The 14,691-nt window shown below is 39.3% G+C and overlaps 2 protein-coding genes across 2 annotated transcripts in view; one reads left to right on the top strand and one right to left on the bottom strand.

Moving 5' to 3' along the window:
* The window catches only part of nudcd1 (NudC domain containing 1), a 168,012-nt gene that overhangs the window by 128,038 nt on the left and 25,283 nt on the right, over positions 1-14,691 (bottom strand). The window lies entirely within an intron of this gene.
* Positions 6,255-14,691, top strand: part of LOC129696063 (fibrocystin-L-like) — a 168,801-nt gene continuing 160,364 nt past the window's right edge. The window contains exon 1 of the mRNA XM_055633470.1: positions 6,255-6,318. Coding sequence (XP_055489445.1) covers positions 6,255-6,318 — 64 coding nt within the window. The remainder of the gene's footprint in view (positions 6,319-14,691) is intronic.

Below are 14,691 nucleotides of genomic sequence, written 5' to 3'. Positions count from 1 at the left end.
GGTTTCGTAAACTAAGGACAATGTTCTTGCTGTTGGCTCGAAAAAGAAAGGAGATTTCTAGAATAGAATAGAATAGAATACGTTTATTGTCGTTGCGCAATACTGTGCAACAAAATTCCATTGCATCTCCTTCGGTTTAAAAAGAACAAACACAGCCATTGACTCACATATACACATATCGGTAAAAAAAATATTAAATAGGTATTAAAAATATTTTAAAAGAATATTGTGCATTATCTTGCACCCCAAATTATATTGTGCTTCCCCAGTGTTCTCTGTTAAAATTAAGTTCTTTTATCGCACATGGGTAGAAACAATTTTTTAGTCTACTGGTGCGAGGCTTCAGAGACCTGAATTGCCTCCCAGAGGGTAGCAGAGTGAAAAGGTGATTGGCAGGGTGTGATGTGTCCTGATTGATGTTTGTGGCCCGGCGCATTTCTGAAGGTATCTTTGAAAAGGATCCTGGCAAACGAGAGGAAAAGATTGATAAAATGATGCAAGTCTTTAGGGCGTCATACTGCGGACAGTGTTTACGTCCTGATGATCTTCTCAAGGCAGAAAATGCAGTTATTTATTTCTGTCAAAGACAAAAATTCAAAGAAGAGCTATCAACATTAGAACTTGGTGTACATGCTGTTGAAAGAAGCAGCCATTTGTACAAGCTAGATCCGGTACTGGAGGAAGGACTTCTGAGAGTAGGTGGTCGCCTGAATAGGCTGGCGATGCCTGAAGAGGCTAAGCATTCTATTATTCCCTCGAAGGACTTTCATATTTCAACACTACTGTTACGACATATCCATGAACAAAGTGGACATGGGGGAAGACATTATATGCTGTCGCAACTTCATAAAAGGCATTGGATTATCAAGGCTAATTCTGCTGCAAGAAAGGTCTGTGTTGGGTGTAGATGACAGCGTGGTGAAGTTGGAGAACAGAAAATGGCAGACTTACTTCTGGAGAGGATTCTACCTGATCAGGCTCCATTTACAGATGTCGGAGTAGATTACTTCAGTCCTATAGAGGTCAAGAGGGCGAGGTCTTGTAAAAAGGTATGGTGTCATCTCCACTTGCATGACAACCAGAGCAGTACATCTTAAAGTTACATCTACATTTGAAACAGACTCCTGCATTCAAGCATTACGAAGATTAATCTTTCGGCGAGGCCAATTTTCATCTTTAAGATCAGATAATGGTACAAATTTTATCGGAGTGGAAAGAGAATTGAAAGAAGCACTTAAAGGCTTAAATTTAAATACTTAGGAATTGAAATCACTAGAAATTATCACAGTATGTTTAATGCTAATTATAGCCCCTTACTTAAGAAATAAAACAATTTAATTAAATTCTGGAAAACGCTGCCGATGTCTTTAATAGGTCGAATAAATGCTATAAAAATGATATTTTTACCACAAATCCTATATTTATTTCAATCAATTCCAATATATCTTCCAAAAAGTTTTTTCAAAAAATTAGACTCAGACATCACAAACTTTATATGGGATTATAAATCCCACAGAATACAAAGAGCACACCTCAGTAAACCAAAAGAGATGGGTGGTCTAGCGCTCCCTAACTTTATGTACTATAATTGGGCGGTAAATATTAAAAATATGATTCACCTGCTGGACAACTCTGCCCAGCAGGTGGATTGGATTATAATGGAGAGAGAGGACTGCGCTCCTGGTAATACAGGAGCGACTCTCCTCTCACCAACGAATTTGAATAACAAACATTATAATAAAAATCCAATGATACATAGTACAATTAGAATTTGGAAACAAATAAAACAGAACTTAAAATTAAGAAATCTATCTCTGCTAATGCCAATAGCCAATAACCCTTCGTTTAAACCCTCAATTATAGATAAATCATTTACACAATGGGAAAGAACGGGAATCAAAACGCTCGGAGACCTGTATGAATTAGGGAAATTATTACCATTTCAACAATTACAACTGAAATATAACTTGAAAAATAATCAATATTTTAAATATCTTCAAATCCGTGATTATCTGAAAAAATATACAAAAGACTATTATAATATGCCCCCAGACTTATTAGATGAAGCCATGAAGATAAAGGCTGAATCAGCAAATCTAATATCATATTTATATAATATTATATTGAATATAGAAATACCTACAACAGATAATATTAGAAGAGACTGGGAACAAGAATTAGCTATAAAAATTTCAAAAGAGAGCTAGGATAAACACTTATTATATGTGCATAAATGCTCGATCAACGTACGACATACTCTAATCCAATATAAAACATTACATAGACTATATTATTCAAAAACTAAAATAAATAAACTTTTCCCCAATGTCTCACCCATTTGTGATAAATGTCAGTCACAAGAAGCTAACATAGCGCACTCTTTTGTTTTCTGTATAAAAATCCAAAAATTCTGGAACGAAATATTTGAAATCTTTACAAAATTATTTAAAACAAAACTACTACCCAAAGTAGAATGGATCATTTTTGGAATATCGGAAGGTAACCCAGAATTAAATATGTTTCAAAAGAACTTACTTAATTATGGGCTAATAATGGGGGAAAAAAGCTTATACTTAAATTTTGGAAAAATGCTGCTCCAATACCCAATAAATGTGGATTTCAAACATGTTCTAAACAAAAAGAGATGGATCCTCCTAGCAGGCAAACAGATCACTTCCAAAAGACTGGTCTGCATTTATTGGAGGGAGTTAGATGAGCCCTTGTGGCTAGGGGATCAGGGGGTATGGGAGAAAGGTACGGGATACAGTTGGATCATCAGCCATGAAGATGGCGTGGTCAGGCTCGATTTATGGCCTACTCCTGCACCTAATTTCTATGTTTCTATTACAAGCATAAGATGCAATAATAAGTTAAAACATAAAGGCTACCAGGACCTGGTAATGGGGGGTATAAAATAAATGTTTAATAAAACACGGTTGGTATATCCTTTTTTGCAGAGTTTTGTGTTACAATAGAGCGATTGATTTTCCTTTCTTCTTTTTTTTTCTTTTCTTTCTAGGGTCTTATTTCTTTTCTTTGCTTCCTTCTCTAATTCCTTCCCTAAGGGGTTCTTTTCTCCCAACACTTTCCTGCACCTTCACGATGCTTGCTTACTTTCCTTACTTCTTTTATTTCTATCTTTTTTAAAGCTCAAAAAATGAAGTGGTACAACATAATGTAATAAGATATATGCGATGTATTAATGTGATTTACTGTACTGCTAATAAAAATAAAATTTTAAATTTTTTTTTAAAAAAAGGCTTAAATCAGGATAAAATACAGAATGATATAGAAACATAGAAACATAGAAAATAGTGCAGGAGTAGGCCATTCGGCCCTTCGAGCCTGCACCGCCATTTAATATGATCATGGTTGATCATCCAACGCGGTATCCTGTACCTGCCTTCTCTCCATACCCCCTGATCACTTTAGCCACAAGGGCCACATCTAACTGCATTTTAAATATAGCCAATGAACTGTGGCCTCAACTACCTTCTGTGGCAGAGAATTCCAGAGATTCACCACTCTCTGTGTGAAAAATGTTTTTCTCATCTCGGTCCTGAAAGATTCCCCCCTTATCCTTAAACTGTGACCCCTTGTTCTGGACTTTCCCAACATCGGGAACAATCTTCCTGCATCTAGCCTGTCCAACCCCTTAAGAATTTTGTAAGTTTCTGTAAGATCCCCCCTCAATCTTCTAAATTCTAGCGAGTACAAGCCAAGTCTATCCAGTCTTTCTTCATATGCAAGTCCTGACATCCCAGGAATCAGTCTGGTGAACCTTCTCTGTACCCCCTCTATGGCAAGAATGTCTTTCAGCAAGGGATACGATGCTTCAGCAAGGGATACAATAGAATTTTAATACCCTTACGGATTCCCATCACAGCAGTGTTTGGGAACAATTGATCCACATGGTTTGAAATGTGTTGGGCAAAGAAGGAGTGCAAACTTTATTTTGTGAAGTTAAACAATTTTAAATGACAGACCCATTACCAAGAGTTTTGATGATCCAAGGGATCTGGAAGCACTTGCACCGAATCATCTTCTTCTGTTGAAGACCAATCCAATATTACCTGGGGTCTTTGTGAAGGAAGATTTGTACATTAGATGCAGATGGAGACAGGAACAATACATGGCAGGTCTTTTTTGGAAATGGTGGGCCAAGGAATATTTGCCTCTAATCCAAGGTTTAGAAGACATTTTATTCCAGGTGATATCGTTTTGTTGGTTGATTCAACTGCACCACGAGGTTCCTGGCTAATGGGCAGAATATTAGAGATCATACCAGATGCTAAAGGTTTGGTGCATACAGTACGACTTCAGACTGAGAACAACATCTTGGTAAGACCAATAACCAAGATATGTCTGCTCTTAGAAGCTGAAGAAGAAGATAGAAGAATCACTAAAGAAGTTTGAATGCTTACATATAGTGTATATTTCTTTTGTTTTTGATATATGTTAAGCTCCTTTTAATGTCTATTGGTAATTGCTTCGTTTTGTACGTAGAACAATTAGTGGCCTTTGTGTCGGAGCCATTTATGCTTAAGTTAGTTACTGTTGGTATATTATAGCCATGTCCACATATCTCTAGTATTAACTTTTTGTATGCTTGTGGGTGGGATTTGATCCGTAGAAGGGCATGTTTATATCTGAGGAGGCTAACGCAGACACATAGATTGAGAGTTCAGTTTAACCTGGAGGGTTGGTGAAGACAATAGTTTTTTTCCACGATCACTACCATAATACGCGATGGTAACATGGCATGGATGAAACAGTTAGTAAGAGCGAAAAGTTATATGAATCATTTCTTTGATTTGTACGACTTCATTAAAAGGCTATTTAATCAAGAAACAACGACTGGAAGATTATTTTTTGCTATCAGTGAGTGCGTAAACTGTATCTCCACCACATCCCTGAGTAGTAATGGCAATCAAAAGTTGGACATTGGAAAGTTAAGAAATTGCCATCTGAAAAATCTAGATAGGAAACTAAGAGGCAGAGACAATGTCTCATGTGCATCCACCAGGATGTGCTACTGGCGGTTGTTCACTGAATGATTCCTTTATTGAATTGAATTGAATTGAATTGAATTGAATTGAATTGAATTGAATTGAATTGAATTTCCTTTATTGTCATTCAGACCTTACGGTCTGAACGAAATTTCGTGCCTGCAGTCATACATACAATGATACAATAATGAACAACAATAAACACAAATTAACATCCACCACAGTGAGTCCTCCAAACACCTCCTCACTGTGGTGGAGGCAAAAATCTTAGGGCTGCAGTCTCTTCCCTCTTCTCCCTCTGCGCTGAGGCAAACCGGGCGTGGTAAAAAATCCCGCAGCTCACCGCGCAAACGGGCCGGTCTCAAAACTGCGGCCCGGGGTCTCGAAGCCGCCGATAGGAAACTGAACCCAGAGGCAGAGACAGCCCCCGGATGCCCTCATGTACCGCATCCACCAGTGATGTGCTACTGGCGGGTTGTTCACTGAATGTTCCTTCCTTTTACTTTGAATTGTTCCGTTGGTCAGTTTTCTGAATCATGGTTTCAGCGTTCTATTCATTCTTTCAATTATACCACTTGACTGCGGATGGTATGCTAGGTGGAGTTTCTGGTTAAGTCCCAATAAGGGCATTACATTCTGCATGACCTGGGCAGTAAAATGGGAGCCTTGGTCTGACTCAATGCTGCGTGGAAGTCTGCATTTGGTAAATATCTGCCATACCAGTATATCACCCCTGGTATTAGCTGTGTCATACCTGATAGGAAAAGCTTTAACACATTTGGTAAATGTGTCAATGATTACCAAGATATACTTACATTTCCTCTTGCATGGTATATCCCGTAAGTTTGTCCAGGGACCATTCACTGGTCTGGTAAATTCTCCTTAGTTTGCATAGTGATCTGGGTTATTCTGGGCACACATCAAACAGTTATCCCCCATAGAGTTTTATGTCATTATCCATACTTGGCCACCAACACAAGATTTTAATTCACCCAATGCTTGCTTCAATCCCTTGGTATCCCTGAACATTTTTAATTATGATCTTGGGTGGGTACCACATTTTTAAGGACAAGTCTTGTATCTTAGCTGTCATGTGAAACTGGGTAAACTTCTTCTCGGATTTGTTATAGTTCATTGTCTGTGGTTTGAGCTTGTATCTGATCTTCAATCTTAAGGGCCTGTCCCACTTGGCTGTCATTTGCGCCTCATTTACACGTCATATGTAGAATAGGTTGACGTGTCGTGATGCGCGACGTCGCACGCAAATCGCACGTCATCACGCGTCATTATGCGTCAGCACAGCCGTCTGGTGCGCGTGACATCATTAGAATACCCTGCTTCCTTATACTGCATCATGACCATCATGGAAGAACTACAGATTTTATTGCTACAGAAACAGCAGAGACGTCTGTTAGCAGCAGCCCTCATACTTACAGATCAGCCAGGCAGGAGTACAACAAGAAAGGCTAGCAAGAAACCCAGGAAGAGGTCTGTGTGGTCGAGTTTCTCTCTCGGGTACCAGTTAGTAAGCGAGACGCCAGCAACATTAGATGCAGCTGATTCTTCTTTTCCTCCTCTGCTACTTTCTTGTGTTACTTACTCACTTATTGTTACTGCTTCTAATTCCTGGTTTAAATGGAGCTGATGATTTGTTGCTCCTTCCAATTCCTTCTTTAACTGCAGTTGATTCTCTTGCACTTCTTGTTTTACAATTTCTAAATCCTTTTTAAACTTTGAATTCTCAATTTATTTCTCCCATAACTCACTCTTACCACTAGCTATTGCTGTAGCTTTACAAAGCTTTGGCTTGTTTTGCTTGATGTTCCCCGGCTTCTTCCCAATACTTCTGTCCTACGGGTCCCGGACACACTAATATTTTATCTGGAGACTCGATCCACATTGGCCATTTATGATTGAGGTACTCCTGGAGCACTTGTTCCCTATCTGGGCACTTGCCCGTTATTGAAATGTTTCTGGACTCCATCCAAGAGCTGGGGAGGCGACCGGGGTAAGGGTCCGTCCGGTGGTTCTGATGTGCAGTCAGGAGGGCGTATAGATGACCTTTGTATCCTCAGTGACTGTCTCCCCTGCCAAATTCCCGCCCAGTCCCTCCACGACCACTGTTGTTCGGCACGTCTGTGATTTGGGCATGGTGGGGCCACATAAATTGACCACTCAAAGGTGCCCGCCCAGGGACGCCAAAATGTTGACCCTATTACCGCTATAGGGTATCAACTGACGTGTCGAACAAAAGACTCTAAATCAAGGTTCAGTTCAGTACAATTTGTCCATCTTTATTAACACTGGAGTAACTTTAAACATTCATGCAAACAATTGACTTCTAATAACTTCTCATTTACTTTACTATTTCAGCATTACTTCTTAAACACTTACCCGTATGAATGAATTGGCCAGATTCACTCTGTTAGTAGGGGGTAGTCTTCTCTGAGCTTCGGACTCGGGTCCCTCCTTGTTGCGATGGTTGTTCCCTGTTTGTTGCTGCCGATGTCTCGGATCGCCCAGCTTTTATACTAATTTTCCTTCAATCTCCCAAAGGAAGCTTTTGTTCTAACCCAATGCTCTCATGGCTTCTCAGTCAATCATTCCAAGCTGTCACTTCACCAAGGGCTGAATAAACAAAAAAAATCTTCATTCATTATCAGGCTAGGGAGATCTTAATTATGTTGCCTGGTCATATCTCCTTCTCATTAGAGAGTTATTTTGCAATATGTCTTATCTTCTCAAGGCCGTACTGCCGTGAAGTTACCATCAGCTCTGCTCCCACCAGATGTCAATGATGTGATTCACCGCACTCCTTCGTTTTCCTGGCTCCGGCATTTTGCTCTGTCTGTCTGTAGCTAGTGACATCCTCCCAAAGCCTGACGGGTTACTTGACATCCAGTCCCAGGCTATACCAGGAATCGAGGGCCTGAGCTATAGGGAGAGGTTGGGCAGGTTAGGACTTTATTCCTTGGAGCGATGGAGGATGAGGGGTGTACAAAATCATGAGAGGAATAGATTGGGTATATGCACAGACGCTCTTGCCCAGAGTAGGGGAATCGAGAACCAGAGTATTTAGGTTTAAGGTGAGGGGGAACATTTTCATGCAAATGGTGGCAGATGTATGGAACGAGTTGCCGGAGAAGGTAGTTGGGACAGATACTATTGCAATGTTTAAGAAACATTTAGACAGCTACACTGATAGGACAGGTTTAGAGGGATATTGGCCAAATGCGGGCAGGTGAGACTAGTGTAGATAGGACATATTGGCCGTTGTGGAAAATTGGGCTGAAGGTCCTGTTTCCACGCAGTAAGACTCCATGCCTTTAATCCAAACATTTGTGGCAAATTAAAGTAAGCCATAATTAAGAACACTAGTTGCTGAGAGGAATTTTAGCAGAGGGTCAACATACTGTTCAATGGTCATGTCCACCAAACTAATTAAACTTTTTGATCCAATCATCATTGTATGTGACATTCATCAAAGTTCTACCTAAGAACATGGCTGAGTAATGCCCCTGTCCCACTTAGGAAACCTGAACGGAAACCTCTGGAGACCTTGCGCCCCACCCAAGGTTTCCGTGCGGTTCCCGGAGGTTTTTGTCAGTCTCCCTACCTGCTTCCACTACCTGCAACCTCCGGCAACCACCTGCAACCTCCGGGAACCGCATGGAAACCTTGGGTGGGGCGCAAAGTCTCCAGAGATGTCAGTTCAGGTTCCCTAAGTGGGACAGGGGCATAACTCATGAGGGATGGGGACATCCATTTAAATTACTGCACAACAGCCATATATCTAATCCATGATGCTGCTGCTTCTTCATGATAATACTACCACAACACCAATGGAATGACAACAGAATAATATTTCAGTAATGTTGATTGAACAATGTGGATGGAGCTGCCCCTGTAGCTGGAGGTCTTTAATACTGTCGACAAAATTACGAAGGTTAAATGGGAAAAATACCTGATATATATTCACAAATGTTCAATTAATGTAAGACATAATCTAATACAATTTAAAATTGTACATAGATTATATTTTTCAAAAACAAGATTGAACAAATTTTATCCAAATATATCCGCCACTTGTGATAAATGTCTAGCCCAAAAGGCAACTATAACACACTCCTTAGTTTCCTGCATAAAACTTTATAGATTTTGGAATGATATTTTTGAAATACTTACAAAATTATTCAAGACAAGAATGGAACCTAATACTGAAATGATTATATTTGGTGTAATGGAAGATGGGAATAAATTGAACACATCTCAAAATCTATTCCTTAATTATGGTTTAATAATAGCAAAAAAATTAAAACTTAAATTTTGGAAGGGTACATCAATACCAACGCTTAAAATGTGGATTGCAAGTATGTTGGACACCGCTCATCTTGAGGAAATGCGATTCCTCCTAATGGATAAATCAGACCAATTCATAACGAGTTGGTCTCCATTCGTCGTTTTTTTGGAATCATATGGTGCAACACAATTGTAAAAAATAACTGTTTCAGGACTGGACAAGGGTTGGTCAAGACTATAAATAATGATCTCCTTTTCTTTTCACTATTTTCTCTCTCAACTTTCTTCATTTACTCGTTTTCTTTCTTCACACACTATATATTTCACATTTTTCTATCCTTTACTATCTAACCTCTTTTTCTTATTCTCATCTTTTTTCAATGTAACAAAAAAAAAAGAAGTTGTACATAAAATGTATTATGAAAATATATATTAGGCACTTTGGTGCCATATGACTGTGCTTACTTCTAATAAAATAAAATATTTAAAAAAAAATACTGTCGACATTTAAAAGACACTTGGACAGATACATTGTCGGAAAGGTTTGGAGGGATCTAGGCCGGGCACAGGCAAATGTGACGAGTTTGGTTAGGCAACTTGGTCGGCTTGGTCGACGAGGGCAGAAGAACTGTTTCCGAGCTGCATAGCTCTATGACTCCATGACTCAACTTATTTTGGGATAATCTCAAGGATTCACCTCACAGCACTTTCCATATGATTGCAAGTCTTGTTGTGAAACCTTATGTAGAATTCGTCAGTTTCAATTTTCATTCCCCTGAATATGCTTCTTTGCAACAAACACCATGATTAACAACTAACAATAGGCAAGCCATCATAAACTGGAGTTAGTATCTGATTACAGGAAGTGAAACGGGTCAAAACATGTTGGCTACACACAATGCTTTAACCATCAAGGATTACTGTGAGGAAGGGCTGGTATTGTGGAAACAATTTGCATAGTTTCAGATTGTCCTCGTATCTCAACGTGTTTATACAAGTCATCCAAAACTGAATTAGCCGAATCTATTGTGTGACCACTTAAATCCATGATATAAAGAGAGAATGCCGGGCATTCTCGCCATACAACAGCATTTGAACAGAGGGAAATAAAGTTTCTGTTTGAGCATCTTCCAAAAATTTGAAAGAACATGGTAGAATAAGTGCAGAAGCAGGGGCAAGTGGTGAGGGAAGAACGAAAGGGAAGATCAGACATAGGTTGGAAGGTAGGTGTAATTATATGTGATTACTAATCTGCAGCTGTAGCCTCTGTTTTAAATATAGATTTATGTTATAGATTATATAAATAAGATTTGCATTTATATAGTGTTTCATATGATTTATGACTATTTCAATATATATTAAACCAATTAAGTAATTTTGAAGAGTAACCTATGCTGTAATGAAGAAATTGCATCTGCCAATTTACACCTATCAAGCTCCCATGCAGTTTTATACTTTGGTCATTTATTTATTTATTTATTTGTTTATTTGTTCCGAACAAGTAAAGACATAGATAGGAATAAATAACAACAACAAAATCGAAATAGTCAAACAATTGGACATTCCAGGCAATATTTGCAAAGCAATGAAAAGCATAAAGCAAAATTTAAATGTCCAACACTTTTTCTTTACAAGCTCGAAAAGGAATGAGAAGAAGAATAACTTATTTAATCTCACCCCTTCTCCCTAAACCCTTCTTCCATATTTAATAATTCATTAATTAATAATAATAATACCCCAGACAATTTTTAGAGATGCATACAGACATATATATACATACAACTGATATACACATACAAGTAATATGTATGAAGTAACCAAAAACATAAATTAATAATAAATAAAATAATAAATAAACATTAACCCCTGTTTGTCAACCATCCCCTTCATCCCTGTACCTTGTGAAAAAAAGTTTTTTGTATGTCATTTTGAACTGGTTCATATTTGGACATTGCTTTAACTCCACATTCAAACTGTTCCACAATCCTACTCCACAGACCGAAATACAAAAAATGTTTCTGGTTGTGCGGTCTCTTTGTACCTTAAAATTAAATATTCTTCTTAAATTATACCCCCCCCCCCCCCCCCCCCCCCCCCCCACTCGCTCAGTGAATCATTTTTGTATATTTCCATGTAAGTTTTTATTTTTGGCCCTAAACATTATCTGTGCTGTTTTAAATGCAACCAAATCTTCTAATTTTAATCATTTTGACTAAGAATAATGGATTAATGTGACCCAGATACCTGACATTGTGAATAATACGTATTGCTCTTTTTTGCAGAATAGTTAATGAATGTAGCGAACTTTTATAGTTATTGCCCCAGATTACTTCTGCACAGTAATTTAAATAGGGTAAGATTAGTGAACAGTAAAGAATGCGGAGTGATTTGTGATCCAGAACCTGCTTAACTTTGTGTAATACAGAAATGCTTTTTGACAGTTTGGATTGTACATGTTTAATGTGTGATTTCCAGCTGATTCTATCATCCATTATAACCCCAAGAAATTTATTTTCATGAACCCGTTCAATTTCAACCCCATTTATCTTTATATTTGCTTGTGTAATTGCTCTGCAATTACCAAATAACATTATTTTGGTTTTGCTCAAGTTTAATGATATTTTGTTCCTGTCAAACCATGTTTTCAGTTTGCCCATTTCTTTTGTTATTTTGTCCAGTAGTTGTTTTAAATTCTCCCCAGAACAAAAAATATTTGTGTCGTCTGCAAACAAGACCAGCCTCAAGGCATTGGACACATTACAAATGTAGTTTTACAAATGTCGTACATATATATATACATGATGAATAGTTTTGGACCCAACACTGACCCCTGGGGGACACCACAAGCAATGTCCAAACATGTAGGTTAAGGAATGAATGCTGGATACTAGACCATAGGGAATAAATCCATATTCTTCTTTAAGTTAGACTTCCTTTTGACAGGCTCAGCAGCAAGGATGGATGGGATGGGGAGGGGCGATGAAAGTTTAAAATGTCAAATTCAGTGAGCAACTGTAAGCTTTTCTTGTGAAATGTTTAGCAGCACAGAAAAGAGATGCAGTCTCTCACAGGGTGACTATTTTGAGGAGAGTTGCTTCACGTTGAGGTGCTGCAGGTAGGTGAAAGTGCAAGGTTTGGTGAATGCCAGGCTTCAGTGAGGAGGGTGAGCAGCAACAAAGTGAGAAAGGTGAGATTTTTGTTCCATTTTCATGCCTGCCTGTTTATGAAAGGGGCAATAATGCCAGTCAGTGGTATAAAACTTAGGTTATTTTTGCATTGGTGAGGCCAATTCTGGAGTATGGTGTACAATTTTGGTCACCTAATTATAGGAAGGATGTCAACAAAATAGAGAGAGTACAGAGGAGATTTACTAGAATGTTGCCTGGGTTTCAGCAACTAAGTTACAGAGAAAGGTTGAACAAGTTAGGTCTTTATACTTTGGAGCGCAGAAGGTTAAGGGGGGACTTGATAGAGGTTTTCAAAATGATGAGAGGGATAGACAGAGTTGATGTGGATAAGCTTTTCCCATTGAGAGTAGGGAAGATTCAAACAAGAGGACATAACTTCAGTATTAAGCGACAGAAGTTTAGGGGTAACATTAGGGGGAACTTCTTTACTCAGAGAGTGGTGGCTGTGTGGAATGAGCTTCCAGTGGAAGTGGTGGAGGCAGGTTCGATTTTATCATTTAAAAATAAATTGGATAGTTATATGGACGGGAAAGGAATGGAGGGTTATGGTCTAATTGATTAAGGTATAAGAAGTATTTTAGTTTAGTTTAGTTCAGAGATACAGCATTGAAACAGGCCCTTCAGCCCGCCAATCCATGTCCACCGCCTTCACCTGTTCATACTAGTTCCATTCCCTATACATCAGGGGCAATTTACAAAGGTTAACCTACACACCCACACGTATTTGGGATGTGGGAGGAAACCGGAGCACCCAGAGGAAACCCACAAGGTCACAGGGTGAACGTGCAAACTCCACACAGACAGCACCCGAGGTCTGGATCGAACCCAGGTCTCTGGCACTGTGAGAATGCAGCTCTACCAGCTACACCACTGTAGTTCAAGCAAATGAGTATGCCAAGTTTTGCAATTTCCTGTGGCCAATAGGCTGAATCATTTTTATATTTGCAAGTTTAAAAGTTTATTAGAAGTATTAAGCTGTTTTTCAAACCAGGCGAATTTATTGCCCGGGAGATGCAACGAGACCTGGGTGTCATGGTACATCAGTCATTAAAAGTAGGCATGCAGGTGCAGCAGGCAGTGAAGAAGGCGAATGGTATGTTAGCATTCATAGCAAAAGGATTTGAGTATAGGAGCAGGGAGGTTCTACTGCAGTTGTACAGGGTCTTGGTGAAGACCACACCTGGAGTATTGCATACAGTTTTGGTCTCCTAATCTGAGGAAAGACATTCTTGCCATAGAGGGAGTACAGAGAAGGTTCACCGGACTGATTCCTGGGATGTCAGGACATTCATATGAAGAAAGACTGGATAGACTCGGTTTGTACTCGCTAGAATTTAGAAGATTGAAGGGGGATCTTATAGAAACTTACAAAATTCTTAAGGGGTTGGACAGGCTAGATGCAGGAAGATTGTTCCCGATGTTGGGGAAGTCCAGAACAAGGGGTCACAGTTTAAGGATAAGGGGGAAATCTTTTAGGACCGAGATGAGGAAAACTTTTTTCACACAGAGAGTGGTGAATCTCTGGAATTCTCTGCCGCAGAAGGTAGTTGAGGCCAGTTCATTGGCTCTATTTAAGAGGGAGTTAGATGTGGCCCTTGTGGCTAAAGGGATCAGCAGGTATGGAGAGAAGGCAGGAATAGGATACTAAGTTGGATGATCAGCCATGATCATATTGAATGGCGGTGCAGGCTCGAAGGGCCGAATGGCCTACTCCTGCACCTATTTTCTATGTTTCTATGTATGTTTATAGCAGGTGCATAATTACATAATCTATTGGAGGTCTAACCAGGGTGAGGGGCAGGTAGTGGCAGTTGTTTATTAATAGTTCACCTAGAGGGAAATGAAGGTAAGATCCATTCATATTTTACTGATAACATTTCAGTCATGAAAGCAGTAAAGGTTTCTTAATTGGACATGAAGTATGCAATGCACATCAAAGCAGATGTCACTAATTGAATGCACTGGTTTGCTGGGAGTTTCGAGAGCTGCATTGATTTCACCGCTGGGGGATGACAAGATTTAAGCTACACCTCTGCATGAAGGTTCCTTCGAGTATTTGGCTAGGCAACTCACTCGCTAGTTACCCAGCTGGCAACCTATTTGAGTGGATGGCCCTACTCATGGGACAGACTGGATCCCATTCACACTTGGAATTGCATCATTGGCATGGGCGAGACGGATGGCTATATCGGGTT

Source organism: Leucoraja erinacea, chromosome 4, assembly GCF_028641065.1.
Source record: "Leucoraja erinacea ecotype New England chromosome 4, Leri_hhj_1, whole genome shotgun sequence".
Lineage (NCBI taxonomy): Eukaryota > Metazoa > Chordata > Chondrichthyes > Rajiformes > Rajidae > Leucoraja > Leucoraja erinaceus.
This window is presented reverse-complemented; position numbering and strand designations above follow the sequence as displayed.